The sequence below is a fragment of the Arvicola amphibius genome, chromosome 10 (genome assembly GCF_903992535.2).
Source record: "Arvicola amphibius chromosome 10, mArvAmp1.2, whole genome shotgun sequence".
NCBI lineage: Eukaryota > Metazoa > Chordata > Mammalia > Rodentia > Cricetidae > Arvicola > Arvicola amphibius.
The window spans coordinates 35,449,670-35,464,718 of record NC_052056.1 but is presented as its reverse complement, the minus strand read 5'-3'; the positions used below and the strand labels follow the sequence as shown (position 1 = coordinate 35,464,718).

Below are 15,049 nucleotides of genomic sequence, written 5' to 3'. Positions count from 1 at the left end.
ATAAGTTAAATGATAAAAGTAATGCTATTTACTTCAAGTTGTTGTTAACATGATTAATTATTAAATATATCCAAATACTTCAACGTACCTAATATATAGCTGATCAGCAGTTATTGTCTATTTACTGTATACACGATTGTCTCTGTGGCCGGGATATAACAATAAAGAAAAAAATCCCTTCCCTCATATGCTTGCATTCTCATTATCAACAGGACCATCTTTCAGCTTATGGATATGTAAATCTTGGATATGTAAATATGGTTATGTAAATCTTGCTTATGAACATACAAAAGCAGAACACTATTGAAACATACACTCCTTCTCTTACATTTTTTTAAATTATTAGATGCAGTTTCACAGTGATTGAATGCTCTTTCAATTTATAATAAATGAGTTCTAAACAAAAAGACCATTTTCTCAATTCAATACAATGTGATGGAAGCAAAAATACCTTGCCAGTCACTGATTCAGGTTGAGGGATGTAAGCCAAATCATCTAAAATTTCATAAATGATTTAGGACTATCAAATAAATATATAAATAACTCCAAGGCTATTTTTGATAGGTACTGATTTCAAAGCATGCCCTGACTGTATGTTGAAATAATAATCTCAAACAACTGATAATAAGATACCATTTCTGAGGGAAATTATTAGGTTATGCAAGTAGAGGTCTCAAAAATGAAACCTTTGTCCTTATTAAAATGATCCCAGAAATCTACCTTGTCCTATTATGAGAGGACATGGGGAAAGGATGGCAGTCTATGAAGTAGAGAACAAACACCCATAATACACTGCAAATCAGGCAAAGTGAGAAGGAAAGACAATAGAAGAATGCTATGGTCTTAATGTTTGACATGCAGTAGCATTGAAGGCCCAGTAAGAGAAAGGTGATTAGCAGAGTGGAATCTATCACTGGTGTGGGTACTGACTTTTCATAACAAACCCAAAATTAGTGCTGTGACTAAAGGGTATGTTCAATGCCCTCTTCCCATTTTTTTCATTTCCATTCTTCCATCATGGCATATTTTCTTTCTGGAAGCTGCAGCATTTAGATACCATCTTAGAGGTACTGATTAGGACCTTAGTATTCAGATATACTTATATAAAATAAAGTAGCATGAATACTTCAAACACGTAAATACAGGTGAAATAATTGTATAATGGCTAGAGGAAGGAATAATTTGGACACACAGGCAAAGAAGAAAACAAGATTGTTGTAAATAGAATGTTAAGGAGATTAAATGCAAAAAAGCAAGAGACAGGAAACGTTTGTTTGTTTGTTTGTTTGTTTTTGTTTTTCGAGACAGGGTTTCACTGTAGCTTTAGAGCCGGTCCTGGAACTAGCTCTTGTAGACCAGGCTGGCCTCGAACTCGCAGAGATCCACCTGCCTCTGCCTCCCAAGTGCTGGGATTAAATGCGTGCACCACCACCGCCCGGCTGACAGGAAACGTTTGAAGTTTCTGAGGGACTGACTAGGTGGCTGTGCTCTGAATTGTGGTGGGAATGTGCATAGACAGGTCATAAGAAAAAAAGAGGAAGAATGCTTTGGAAAGTGAAGGAAAGGCTATTCTTCTTATAAACTAGTAAAGAACTTGGCTGAATTATGTTCATGCCCATGGCACATAGAAAGTAGAATTTAAGAATAGATGAACATGAATATTTGGTGCATGAAATATATGAGCTTTAAAGCTTTAGGGTTCTTTGTGACTTCTTTTAGCTACATATTTCAAATTCATAAAAAGAAATGATAGCGAAGTGGAATTTACAATCCAAAGGGAAACAGAATTTAAGAACTTGAAGGATTTTCAGTCTGGTCATGTAGTAAAGAATGAAAAGCATTTCCGCAGATGAAGATAAGTAGGTGACCTTCCAATGGCAATTATTATGGTTAGAATGATGGCAGAAGCTACACAACGGGACAATGGAATAATGGCCCAAAGGTAAGTAGAAGACACTAGTGCTTTGCTCCTGTCTCAGCAGCAGGGTGCAAGTCTATAGAAAAGAAATATGTCAAATAAGAGACACCATGGATCATTAGCACATTGTGGCTCGACTAGATGCTCAGGACTACTTCAATTCTCTCTCTCTCTCTCTCTCTCTCTCTCTCTCTCTCTCTCTCTCTCTCTCAAACATTCTGTGATGGAGGAGGGTCTTCTATCAATCTGTTGATTTCATTGGTTAATTGATAAAGAAAACTGCTTGGCTTGATAGGTTAGAACATAAGTGGGTGGAGTAGACAGAACAGAATGCTGGGAAGAAGGGAAGTGAGTCAGATGCAATGAAGCTCCGACCCAAGATGGACGTAGGCTAGAATCTTCCCGGCAAGCCACCCCTCGTGTTGCTATACACATTACTAAATATGGGTTAATCAAAATGTGAGAGTTAGCCAGTAAGAGGCTAAAGCTAATGGGCCAAGCAGTGTCTAAAAGAATACAGTTTCTGTGTAATTATTTTGGGTAAAGCTAGCCGGGTGGTGGGACACAGCCGGCTGTTCCTTCTACAATTCTGAGAACTAGATCTCAATCTTTCTTATTCCTAGAAGTAAGTATTTAGCCTCTATAAAATGCCTGGCCTCAAGTAATTGCTGTACTGACATAAAATGGTCTAATAAAAGAATGGTTTGTTTAGTATGGAATAGAGAATGTAATTTCTTAAGACTTTTTGCATCATTTTCAGATGAAGACTGAGATGATGGGAGCAGATAATATAAAGGTGTTATTGATGAGACACTCACAGTAAATCCTAATTTTGGATGGAAGATACATAAACCAGATAATTAAAAAGTTGCACTTTGATAATCTTAATAATTTTCTTTTCATATTAAGGCAGTGAATTTAAAATAAATGAAAATAAAATACTTTGGGATTATAAAAAGTAAAAAAAAAAACTTGGGATGCATGATTAATTCACTAGTTACAACCAAAAAAGAAATGTTTAATTTCCCATATTTTACTCTCAGTATGCAAATAAGCATGCATACACAGACATACAGACACACAACACACCCAGAGAGAAAGAGACAGTGATATTCATATCTGTGTGTCTATCCATCCTCAATAACCATTTTTCTTTCTACGTATCTATCTCTATGTGTCTATGTATCATCTATCTATCTATCTATCTATCTATCTATCTATCTATCTATCATCTGTCTGTCTGTCTGTCTGTCTGTCATAGCCATGTCTTAGTTTTTGCTTTTGTTTTTTTCTTTTAGAATTATCTCAGACTACAGGGAATTACTTTATCAACTTTTATTTCATATGTGAACAACAGCAAACAGAGAAACAAGATTAAGGCCTGGGGCTGGAGGTGTACTGCGATATGTTTCTTGCATAATACATATATGACTTGGGTTTTGATACTCATTAATGTAACAAAGGTAAATAGTGAAGTAAACTTAGCTAAATTCTGAGATTCACTCCAATACTTGTACTCAGTGTCCTTTTGATAAGTCACAATCTGTGAGAAAGGATGCTGATAACAACTATGTATTGTTTGACTTCAGATATTTGTGAAGACTTTTTATTCTAAGAAGACTAACTTCTTTCTTATTTATAGAAGAATGTATGTTAGACAGCCAGAACATAACAAAGCAGGCCAAATCCCTCATAAAATGGTCAAAATATTGCTTTTCTGTGGACCAATTTATAGACAAGATAGAAAGTATCTTTTTTTAATCTCATATATCACATCCCCTCCCCTCCACTCCTATTTCCTTGCTCTTCCTCCACTCTCCTCCAGGTCAACTCCTCCTCTGTTTCCCTTAAGAAAGAAGGAAAGAAAAAAGAGTAGGCCTCCTAGAGTTAGTCACCATGTATGGACTAACAAAGTACATTAAGACCTGGCACATACACTCATATCATGATGGGTTGTGGCAACCCAGGAGAGAAAAAGGGTTCCAAGCAGAGGCAAAGGAGTCAGAGATACCCTCTACAATTTTGGGTAAAATGTGTACTCTAAATGTCATGGCACTTGTATGGGTACTAAAACCCAAAAAGAACCTACAAGTTAATGAAAGAGTCATGGATATGTTTTCCAACAGCTATTTGACCACTTTTATACGTTATTCAATAGTTTGCATCCCAACACATCACCCAAATCAATTTTACTTCCAATTCTTCCCATCTATTTTTTTTAAGGCTTAGAGTTGCACTTTTTTTTCTATGAATCTAAACTTGGGGAACTAAAGCTACTAGAAGAGAACTAAGAGAATTTCTAATTATTTTTTTCTGTTACCCATATCATTCCACTAAACTCTGTGACTAAAGATCAACTGGAACCATCTCAGGATGCCCCCCTTTCTTTGTTTGCAGAGAACGCTCTTTGAGAAGATGTTTAGACTCCAGAGAGTGCCTTCATCAACATGAATTTGATTGACATCTACGTCCGTGGCCCTCCAGCTCTCATTTCCAGTTCTCCTAGAAAGCATTTCACTTAGTCATTTGCACAAAAAGCTTTACCTCAAGTGTATCTTTTGGTCAAAGAATTACTAATAACAAATACTAAAACTACTTAGGGCCCATGCAAACGCCTATTCATACCTGTGTATATTACTACAGTCCTTTCTCTTTTTCTCCCTCTGTCACTCTGTCTAATCTGTCTTTCTCCATCATTTTACCAATAACCAAAACTGAAACAGACCTGTACATATACTCATCTTCTATTGTGCAGCTACATGCATAACTATACACAAATGCACACATGTGGGAGAAATATTTGCATTTTCAATATAGGGGAATATTTATGCTTTTCTGTGTGTGGGTTTACTAAATCATATTTAAGCTACTACTAATGAAAGAATGTAATTTTATGGAATTCTACTGTAAGATGTATCAGTTAGTATTTATAAAATTGGTTTTTTTTTTTTTGAGAGGAAAATCTGTATTGTAGATTCAGGTATGTGAGAAGTAATTTTAGAATGTGAAGTCATAATATAGAAAAATGTAATACTGTCATTTATTTTGAGCTTTATTTGCAAGATTGTGTTATTTTAACATTTGATGGTTTGCCTGCTTATTTGAATGTATGGAAAGAATAGAATTTTACTTGTTCATGCTGCTTTCCTATGTTCTTGTTTTGGTATTCTGTATCATACTTCAGGCTAAGACCATTTTTCCTAACACTTATCTAATTGTTGATTTTTAAATACTGATTTGGCATTTTTAACTTTGTTTGCTTATAATTAATATTTACAACCACCAAAAATTGGTACATTCATGTACATTTTGATAAATGTGACTTTTAAATAAAAAAAAGATGTATTGACTTTCCACCCTAGCTGAAAGCATAATAAGAGACAAAATGAGAACATAATTTAGAAAACATTGGTTCCAACTGCATATTTAATCTATTATCTTTGGGACAATAGCATACTTTTAAAAAGAAGCACTCCTTTTTCCCCCAAACAATATATTTTCCAACTTCAAAGTAAAACTTAGTAAGACCCATGAAATCAATATGGGTATCATGTTAATTACTACAATTCAGAATCAGTGGTTTTCAGATTTTAATTAGATGAATATGAACGTTTTTAAAACTGATTATGCCTTTTGTTTATTTGGAAAAATTTCAGGTTATATCCAACCTAAAATCTGTAAATGTGAATGACCACAAAACCAACCACTGATTTTTATGTGTGTAGATTATAACACAGAATACTTTCCTGAAACAGAAATGTTTTGTATTTGAAAATTTTTTTTTGTATATATGTGTGTATGCTGCTTTCTGGATAAGCAGGGACTGTGAGTACATGAAAATATGTTTCAACTAGTGGGACACACAGAAAGATAGACAGAAAGACATACAGACATACAGACAAACACCATTTTCTTTGACTACATGCTTCAGGCTGTAACATTTGCAAAGCTAGCCTATAGATATGAAGTGTCTTCCCTTGATTCAAACTACACTTGCTCATCAATAGAATGGGTTCCATTTCTACTTCTACCCGATATTTCTTTAGGGAAGACTTTAATGTGTTCATGACTTGCCTCTTCAGACACAGAAAATGACAGCCCACTATATACTGCTTTGGAATTCTAGTGGATAAAACTAACGGGACAGCAAGTGCAGGGAAATCCTTTATCTTCCAAAGACTAGATCTCCAACTCTTGTATTGAACTTTTTTAAACCAAATAATAAACATTTATCATGGAAGATGAGACAGAAAAGTAAGCATGTAAAGCCCAGAGGAACTCTCACAGAAGTTCTCTTCTTTGGATCCAACGGGAAAAATCCATTTTCTACCTTTTTTTGTATCACCTATATCTATTGTTTCCCTTTCGGATATGAATTAAGACCTTAAGATGCAACCATTGGGGTAGTCTTTTAGTTTTACACATCCTGCAGCTCCTATACAAAGATGCATATTAATAAATATGTATTCTATTTCCCCTGCAAATCTATGGTCAGTTATTTCAGTTATTTCATTAGATTAACATGCAAACCTTGAGTGGAAAGTTTAAAAATCTCTTTGTTCCTAATAAATTTTAGAAGTTTAAGTCATATTATCCCTAGAGTTAACCCAGGAAAATATATGCACATTTTACCTTACCTAAAATAATAATTCTGTCTTCATAAATATTTTCAAAGTGTTATAATACTAATGCAAGGAATATAAGAAATGATCATGCAATAGTCATGCCAAAAATGTCATAATGGTAAATAATTGGGGGGAAGGAATAGCACAAAGCAGAATTATAAATTTAATAAAGTAAAGGATATTTATGATTTGGGAAATTATGATAATTGAGAATAATTCAAAATAACAAAGTGGAATCTAGGGTGTTTTTAAAATAAAGTTGGTATCACTAGCTTTTTATAAAATAAACTGGCAGGCCTGAATATAAAGACATTTAATTCACTTATTTTTTAAATCATCCTTTCCAATTATGGTAGTCTGTGTCATTTAACTTATTGGTGAAATGCCTGTGCTGCCCATTCACTTATGTCATAGGAATTTGATCTTCCTGTTTCTTCTCGATAGCATTTTAGACAGTGTTAGAACAATAAAACTCTAAGTTAGAGATGTTATCAATTATCGCTATATTATAAACCTCCCTAGAGCAGGTCCTGAAAAACATGAGCATCTGGTACTCTCTACTTTAATGTGGCATAAAACGAGATCAACTAATGAAGAAATTATGAGCACAATGGGATGTTAGAGAGGAGTCAAAGATACAGTGATTACGGAATTAGGCCAAAGAAAAACATATTTTTAATCTAACTACTGTAACAATATATAATGTAAACGCATATGCATATATGTACGCAAATTCAGAGTTTTAGAAAGTGCTAAATGAGACCTACTTTCTCATAGTACTTGATCTCGTAGTCCAGAATAGCTCCATTGGTAAAAGCAGGTGCTTGCCATGACAGCGCAAGGCTGTTTTGGGATGCCCAGTCCTTCCTCATCATACCTATCAGAGAAGGTGCTGTAAGGAAAGGAAAACAAAATTGATTAGTAGGCATAATTTTCAGTCTTTGAATTTATGTTGTGTCTCTTCCAGGGAAAATATATTATTTTGTGTAGAGGATACCAATTGGCAATGCCAAATTAATAAAAAAAAATGGCTCAAAGTATATTCCATAAAAGTCAGATAAGGGATTGAAACATAGGAAAAATTGAAATATTCCAAGATAAAAACCAGAGCTCATTCGTCTCTAGCTCTATCAAGGAGGATTTTTTTCCTTGAACTAGGTTTGGTTTTTGGGTTTTAACAGCAAAGTTAGTGTGCTTGTCTCCTGCGTTTCATATAATCTGTTTTCAAGCGCAGGAAACAAACTGTGATTACAAGAACTTGTGGGAAGTTTCTTTTCTAAAAAGATCTGAGTAAAAGAAATCCAGCACCAAAATACTGAGTGTTAATTTTATGACATAATTTCCCAGAAAAGCTATTTAAAGTAACTTTAAAGTGCAACAGTTCTTCAGGACAGGCTCCAAAGCTGCAGAGAAACCTTGTCTCAAAAAAATAGTCACAAGTAAAGACCCATAGATGTTATTTTTACCAATGACTATGTTAACCAGAATATGATGTTCTATTCAGATGTTATGTATGTGGAAGTACAGTGAGACAATAATTTTTCTAATACTGAGAAGTGGGACATCACAATGTCCATGGGAAAATCAATGGAGGTAATTAAGAATTCAAGAACATGGTTCTCAACTATGTTCACAGCAACATTGTTTGTTATAGCCAGAACCTGGGAACATCCTAAATACCCCTCGACTGAAGAATTGATAAGGAAAATATGGTACATTTACATAACGAGTACTATATGGGAGAAAAAATAATAACATCTTAAAATTTTCAGGCAAGTGGATGGTTCTAGAAAACATTATATTGAGTGAGGTAACCCAGACACAGGAAGACAAATATTATATGTAGTCACTCATAAGAGGCTTTTAGACACAAAATAAAGAAAACCAGTCTATAAATCATAATCCCAGAGAACCTAGACATAATGAGGACCCTAAGAGTAACATACATGGATCTAATCTACATGGGAAGTAGAAAAGACAAGATCTCCTGAATAAATTGGGAACATGGGGACTATAAGAGGGTAGAAAGAGAGGGGAGAAGAAGGAAGAGGAGCAGAAAAAAATGTATAGCTCAATTAAAATCAATAAAAAATTCAAATGAAAGGATCCTTAGGAAATTGTAGCATTCTCCTGCTTCATTTTTAGAAATCTCTTTCATGTGTTAATAGGTGAGATAAGATTTAAAAGCTGACTCATTGTGATATTTTAAACTTCATAGAAAAACTTGTTTTAATATTTTACTTCTAAAGGTTGTCTTTGCATCATAAGAAAATGTCTTTTTTTTAATTTATGAGACTGACAGCTTTGTCCCAGAGGAATAAAAACATGAAAATATGTTTAAAATTCTGATTTTTAGAAGAAAAATATGATTGGACTAAAATATGCTGGCAAAATGACTTCTATTTATAAAATTATTAATTTTATACAATAAATAAGAAAGCAGCAGATCACGTAAAAAATAAGAAAAGGCACTCAGATATTATTCATTATTTAAATTAAGTTATATTCACTATTAAATTTATCCCCAGGGGAAGCTGTGCTATTGTTCTTAAATTATAGTTTATAATGCATTATGGTCATTTATGCAAAAATTATAAATTCAAAGCAAATTATGAAAACTAGAAAATGATTAACACAGTATAATTATGAACATACTTTTTATGTATACATGACTTAATCTATGGTTAATTTTCAGCTTAATATAGTGTCGTGATGCAGTTAATATTGCACTGAATTGCATTTTGCTCTTAATGCCAACCATATAATGGTTGTAAAACATAAACTTTTCATTGCTTTAACAGCATAACAGAATGATCAACTGAGTAGAATACACATACCATTTTTCTAGTCTAATTTTTCACTCATAAATTGATGGTGCATTACCTTAATTTTTAAAGTCTCATGTTACACTCCTATAAAGCAAACATTGCAAAATCCCTTAATTGCAAATATTTATCACTTTAAAGGCCTCTTTATGGGCTGGAGGATGACTCAGCTGATAAAGCACTTGCCTTGCAAGCACAAAGAGATCAATTTGCTTCCCAGAACCATATTGTTTTAAGAAAGAGTCACGTAAAATGGTGTAAGTTTTAACCGACTGCTGAGAATGTAGAGGCAGGGGGACCATGAAGTTTACTAGCCTATCAGCCCAGTTGGGGAGCTTTGGACCTATATTAGATGCTGTCTCAAAGGAGGTGGAGTGCTATTATGATCATGGTGCCAAAGGTTGTTTTCTGGCCTCTGCGTTTGTCTGTAATAATTACTAAATACTTAATTATGTTAGTGTTTATCAATATGTTTTCAATGTTGGAATGCAAATTTCTAATACTGTGCTCTCAGAATACTAATATTTATGAAAATCTTTTTGACTTCATAAACTTCCTGTTTTGTTGCAGTCTCTTGTACTTTGGATGTGTGTCTTCAAGTGATCTTACCACAACCACCTGAGCAGCTGGAACTATAGGTTCAACCCCAAGGTCCTGCTGGTTAATTTTTTTTCATTCAGAAAAAAAATTGCTTCAAATAATTTGAACTTTCTGAACTGTTTGGCACATTAGCATATTGCTTTTAAAAATAACTTCATCCATATACTTTAAGTGCCCATTATAAACAGTTAATGAATTGAAGCAGAGGATGTGAGAAGCTACTTACAGTTCACTACACCCTTATTGCTGCATTTACTGTTTTCACAAAAGTCAGCATTGTACCAAGTTTTAATCATAAAACAAAGCAACAATATACACGGCTTCAAGCATTTGTTTTGAATATACGTAATGAATTTATTATTTGATGAGCCAGGTTATACAACATCTGCAGCCAGCAGATAACAATGATAACAGTGTTTTATTTTTTCTAGTGGATTCAGAGCAGAAATAGTTGTACCATACACATTTCTATACTTCAAAAAAATGATTTTATGACACAGAAGGACAACTCATGGTTTTTTTAAAAAAATCAGATCTTGAAATGAACAGGTAGAGAAATGTCTTCTGGAGCTTGTTACACTAGAAACTGTCAGAGTGATGTGAAGACTCAAGTGGTTCTTTCTGGGTGAGAATTATGTATTCAAGGCAGTTTTCTGGAGAATTGTATTTCCGGTATAACTCCTTGCTTAAAACTTAAATCTTCTCAGCTTGGTCGATCACCTTCCTGGACCTGGGGGGAGTTGGGAGGACCTTGGTCTTAGCATAGAGTGGGGAACCCTGATGGCTCCTTGGCCTTGAGAGGGAGGGAGGGGAGGTATGGGTGGAGGGGAGGGGAGGGAAGGGGGAGAAGGAGGGGAGAGAAAGGGGAGAAGGAGGGGAGGGAGGGGGGAGGAGGAGGGAAGGAGATGGAAATTTTTAAATATAAAAAAAATAAACCATTTTTTTATTAAAAAAAAAAAAAAAAAAAAAAAAAAAAGAAAGTTTCTGGGAGTCCTCCAGAGAGGTTCCGTGCCAGCTTGGCACTGCTGAGTCATCTTGATTTGTGGGCTGAGCTACTATAAAGTTCTAAGCTTCTTTAGCAAGCACAAGGCCATTGTTGGACCGCTCAGCCTTTGTGTGCAAGCCAACCTAATCATTCCCTGTGTCGTTTGGTCATTTTCTTATGGGTCCTGTTCCCCCAGTGGAGTCTGGCTGATACAGTGGTCAGAAACGCTGTCTCTCCATCCTATCAGATCCACTGGTGTCCTCTATTCTACTTCTACCGTTTTAACTTATGTTGTATGCATGCATGATTGAAAGAGCTTTCAATTAAATTGACCGTTCCACTCAAAAAAAAAAAAAAAAAAAAAAAAAAAAAAAAAAAAAAAAACTTAAATCTGATAGCTTTGACCTTCAACAAAATGATTACTGAACGGATTACCACTGAGATGGACTATAGTCTCATGTAGCAGCCAAACAGAGTACCAAACAATTTATTCTGTGAGGGTTAAGAAGAATGGCATGAGTAAGGTGTTCAATCCCAAGCCGCATATGGCAAGAACATGCTTTTCATAGAGGCATATGAATATGAATAGCAACAGCAGAAGCAAACTCATTCCTACACACTCAACCCAGGAGGAGTCTGGAAATGCATCTGAAGAAAAATTCTGTGCTTTTTAAGAAACTGAAGTCACCAGATTCTTGTTTTGTTTTCTTGGAGTTTTCTCACAAGTACTCAGAATTCCCCTTGCACGACTCCATTCTGGGACTATGTTCTGATAGATTACCATGTTTTTGAAAGTGGTCTTAATACAAAGCCTTCTGATTACTACATTTATTGAATATCAAATAGGTTATCTAGTACTATGAAACAATTTTGAAGGAAATTATATAGTAGAATTGGCTAACAAAGGAGCCTCTTCACAAAAACATGAACACTATTTGCTTAAGTTTAAGTATATGCAGAGACATTGAAGTACTATTCTAGCTCATATATTGACTTTTAACTAAGAGTTAATTACTTTTTGCTAAAATGGTTACCTGTGACCACGTAAATTGTCTTATCCAGATCTCATTCCTTAATGGGATGCAAAATGCTTCCCTCTTTAAAATTAGAAAATGAAGCTTTTGCAACTGCAAATCTCAACTTCTTTATCTGTGAAGTAGGTAGAAGAAAACCTTCCCAGTGGCTGGTGTCTGGATAAATAGAATACTAAGGTGAAATTTTTTTTGAAAACTGTAAAACACTATACTAATACTGGAATCTACCTGAAAGATAGAAATTTTCTTCTTATCAATAAAGATAAAACATTGAAACAGAAAACAAAATTAGAAAATGAAGCTCAGAGGACTTTTGCAATTGTGTAAACATATTGGAAGTAAATATTAGTATTGAATAAGATGTCAAGTAAGAATTTTAAAATTAATGTTGTTGCTCTGAATTCCTATTAACATTAACTCTAATTTAGTGTAATATATTCAAAAGAAAAATCCATGTTTAAAACTATACTATGGATAATTACAAACACATATTACTGAGAATTTTATCAAGATTTATAACATGTCTCATATGATAGTATACATAAATATTATGTGTGTTAACTCTAAAAAACAGTTTTAATATGAAAGTATGATGGTATTTTAAAATTATATTGAATATTGTTAATCCATTCATCATTTTACCATACTGCTGATACTAATATTTATTCATTTGAATGTGTGCACATGTGCTTACTTGTATATATTGTATGTATGTATGTGTATATGCAAGTGTGAGTGTAACATCAAGTGTGAGTGTAACATGTGTGTTGTTTGTGTGTTTGAATATATTAATGGTTATGCATACATATACATATGTATATGTAAAATATGTGAATATTTAGATAGGAAAGTGTGAGGAGAATCAGCACACTCCTATACATGTTTGTGATGATATGAATTCTAAATAATATTTGAATAAATCTTATATGCTATTTAAAACTTTTCATTAATGCAGAAAGTGCCTAACTATATACCTTCTTGTTAAGCTAGTTGGATTAAACAAGTAGACAAGTTTATCCTTCTCTCCATTTCTTTTAGGAAATATCTAATTGTAGGACATTTTTCATATGGAATTGGTGTCTTCTTCAGACTGCTACTTTGGTTCCAGCTTGCACCTCACAATTATTCATCAAGTTTTCTAGCCTGATAGCCTGTCCTCTTTCATTTTCCCTCTCTTATTTCTGTTCCTCATCTTGCCTGCCTCTTTCTTCATTTATTTGTGGGTATTTTTTTTTTTTTACTTTTCTTTACATTGTCTACTCTTCATTTTCATACTTTCAGGAAAGACTTAAATACGTTATAAGAAAAAAATTTAAAAAGTGTAGCCAACAACACAATGAAATAAACAGCATAGACTAGGACAAACTCATTGGAACAGAATTTTGAAACTGTAATCCTTTCTCATTGTTAGGGAGCCAATGTGCATCACCATCATGTGCTGCTGTTTCTTCCAGTGTGTGCTTAGCAGAGACATCGTGATCACTACTGTCTTCTTAACAACAGAGCTGTGCTGATGTTATATAGATTTATCATGGAAAAATTGATGCACACATAGCTATCTATATTACCTATATCTCTATATATTATAAAGTTGAAACAGTATTTATGAGAGTCTGTGTCTTGTTTTAGAAATATTTACTCAATGGATTGTGCTTTAAAGTTAATGAATCCCTATGATCTTCACAGTATTTGCTCGGTGTGATTCTGTTTTGATGTACTTTTCTTTGTAATCAGATTTTAATGATAATATATATTTTTATATCCTTTCCCCATGTGGTCGAAATCCGGTTATGTGTTTGAAAGATACACCCGAGACACACATGAAGGAAAGTTGCCACTTTATTTTATGTTCTCCCTTGTTTATTTCTATTTTTTATGTCCAACAATAACATAGTAGTGTGCTAAGCCAAATGGTGGATGAACTAAACAGGATAATAGCTCCCAAATAACGCATTACCATCCCTAGAGCCTGGAAATGTTCTGGGAAAATGGGGCTTTGAAGACCAGAATTATGAGGCAAAGAGGATTTAGCACGGTACTCCAGGTGTGTCTAGTGTTCACAAAAGACTTCATAAGTGAGTAGCACAAGGGTTAGAGGCCAAAGCCAGAAGCCTGTCAAGACCAGGACAAGCAATGGATTCTTCTCAGGAGCCAACAGAAATCCAGACCACCTGACATATGGATTGTAGCCCTGGAAGACTGTACTGTATTTCTAAAATCTAGAACAGAGGAACTATGAATAGATATTGTTTTTTTTTGTTTGTTTTTGTTTTTCGAGACAGGGTTTCTCTGTAGCTTTAGAGCCTGTTTTAAGACACTAAGTTGTTATCATTTGTAGTCATAGTAAAAATAGGGAATTTACAAGTAAATACAACAACAAATAATCTAGTACAATAAATTTTTACCAATTTTATAATCAATATATCCTTAAATATATCTTAAGTATTTGTGATTCAATTATGAAAATTGAGTAGGTTCTAAAAGTCATACAGAACATAGTGAATATCTTTAATGATATATCTCTGTGCTTTCATTTTCTTTTCTTTTTTTAAAAAAAATATTTAGTTTTTTTAAATCCTGACTAGTTTCCCCTTCCTCCTTTCCTTCCAACTCTACCCCTGCCGCTTGGCCTCTATCTACCCCAGATCCACTCCTTTTCCCTTTCTATTCAGAAAAGGGCAGGACTCCCATGAACAGAACATGACAAGCCAAGTTGTAGTAAGACTAAGTACCTCCCCTTGAATTAAGGCTAGACAGGGCAACTTAGTATGAGGTCTTAACTGCCATAAAAAGAGCTCACCAAGGCCAGCTGGACTGGGACTGAACGAGCATGTGATCAAACCGGACTCTCTGAATGTGGTTGACAATGGGGGCTGACTGAGAAGCCAATAATAACGGCACTGAGATTTGATTCTACTTCATGTACTGGCTTTTTGGGAGCCTAGTCTGTTTGGATGCTCACCTTCCTAGACCTGGATGGAAGGGGGAGGGCCATGGACTTCCCACAGGGCAAGGAACCCTGACTGCTCTTTGGACTGGAGAGGGAGGGGGAGGGGGAATAT

General features: G+C 34.5%; 1 protein-coding gene across 1 annotated transcript in view; it reads right to left on the bottom strand.

The window, feature by feature from the left end:
- Epha6 (EPH receptor A6) overlaps positions 1 to 15,049 on the bottom strand; it is a 917,349-nt gene that overhangs the window by 367,547 nt on the left and 534,753 nt on the right. The window contains exon 6 of the mRNA XM_038345322.1: positions 7,311 to 7,435. Within this exon, the coding sequence (XP_038201250.1) occupies positions 7,311 to 7,435 (125 nt within the window). The remainder of the gene's footprint in view (positions 1 to 7,310; positions 7,436 to 15,049) is intronic.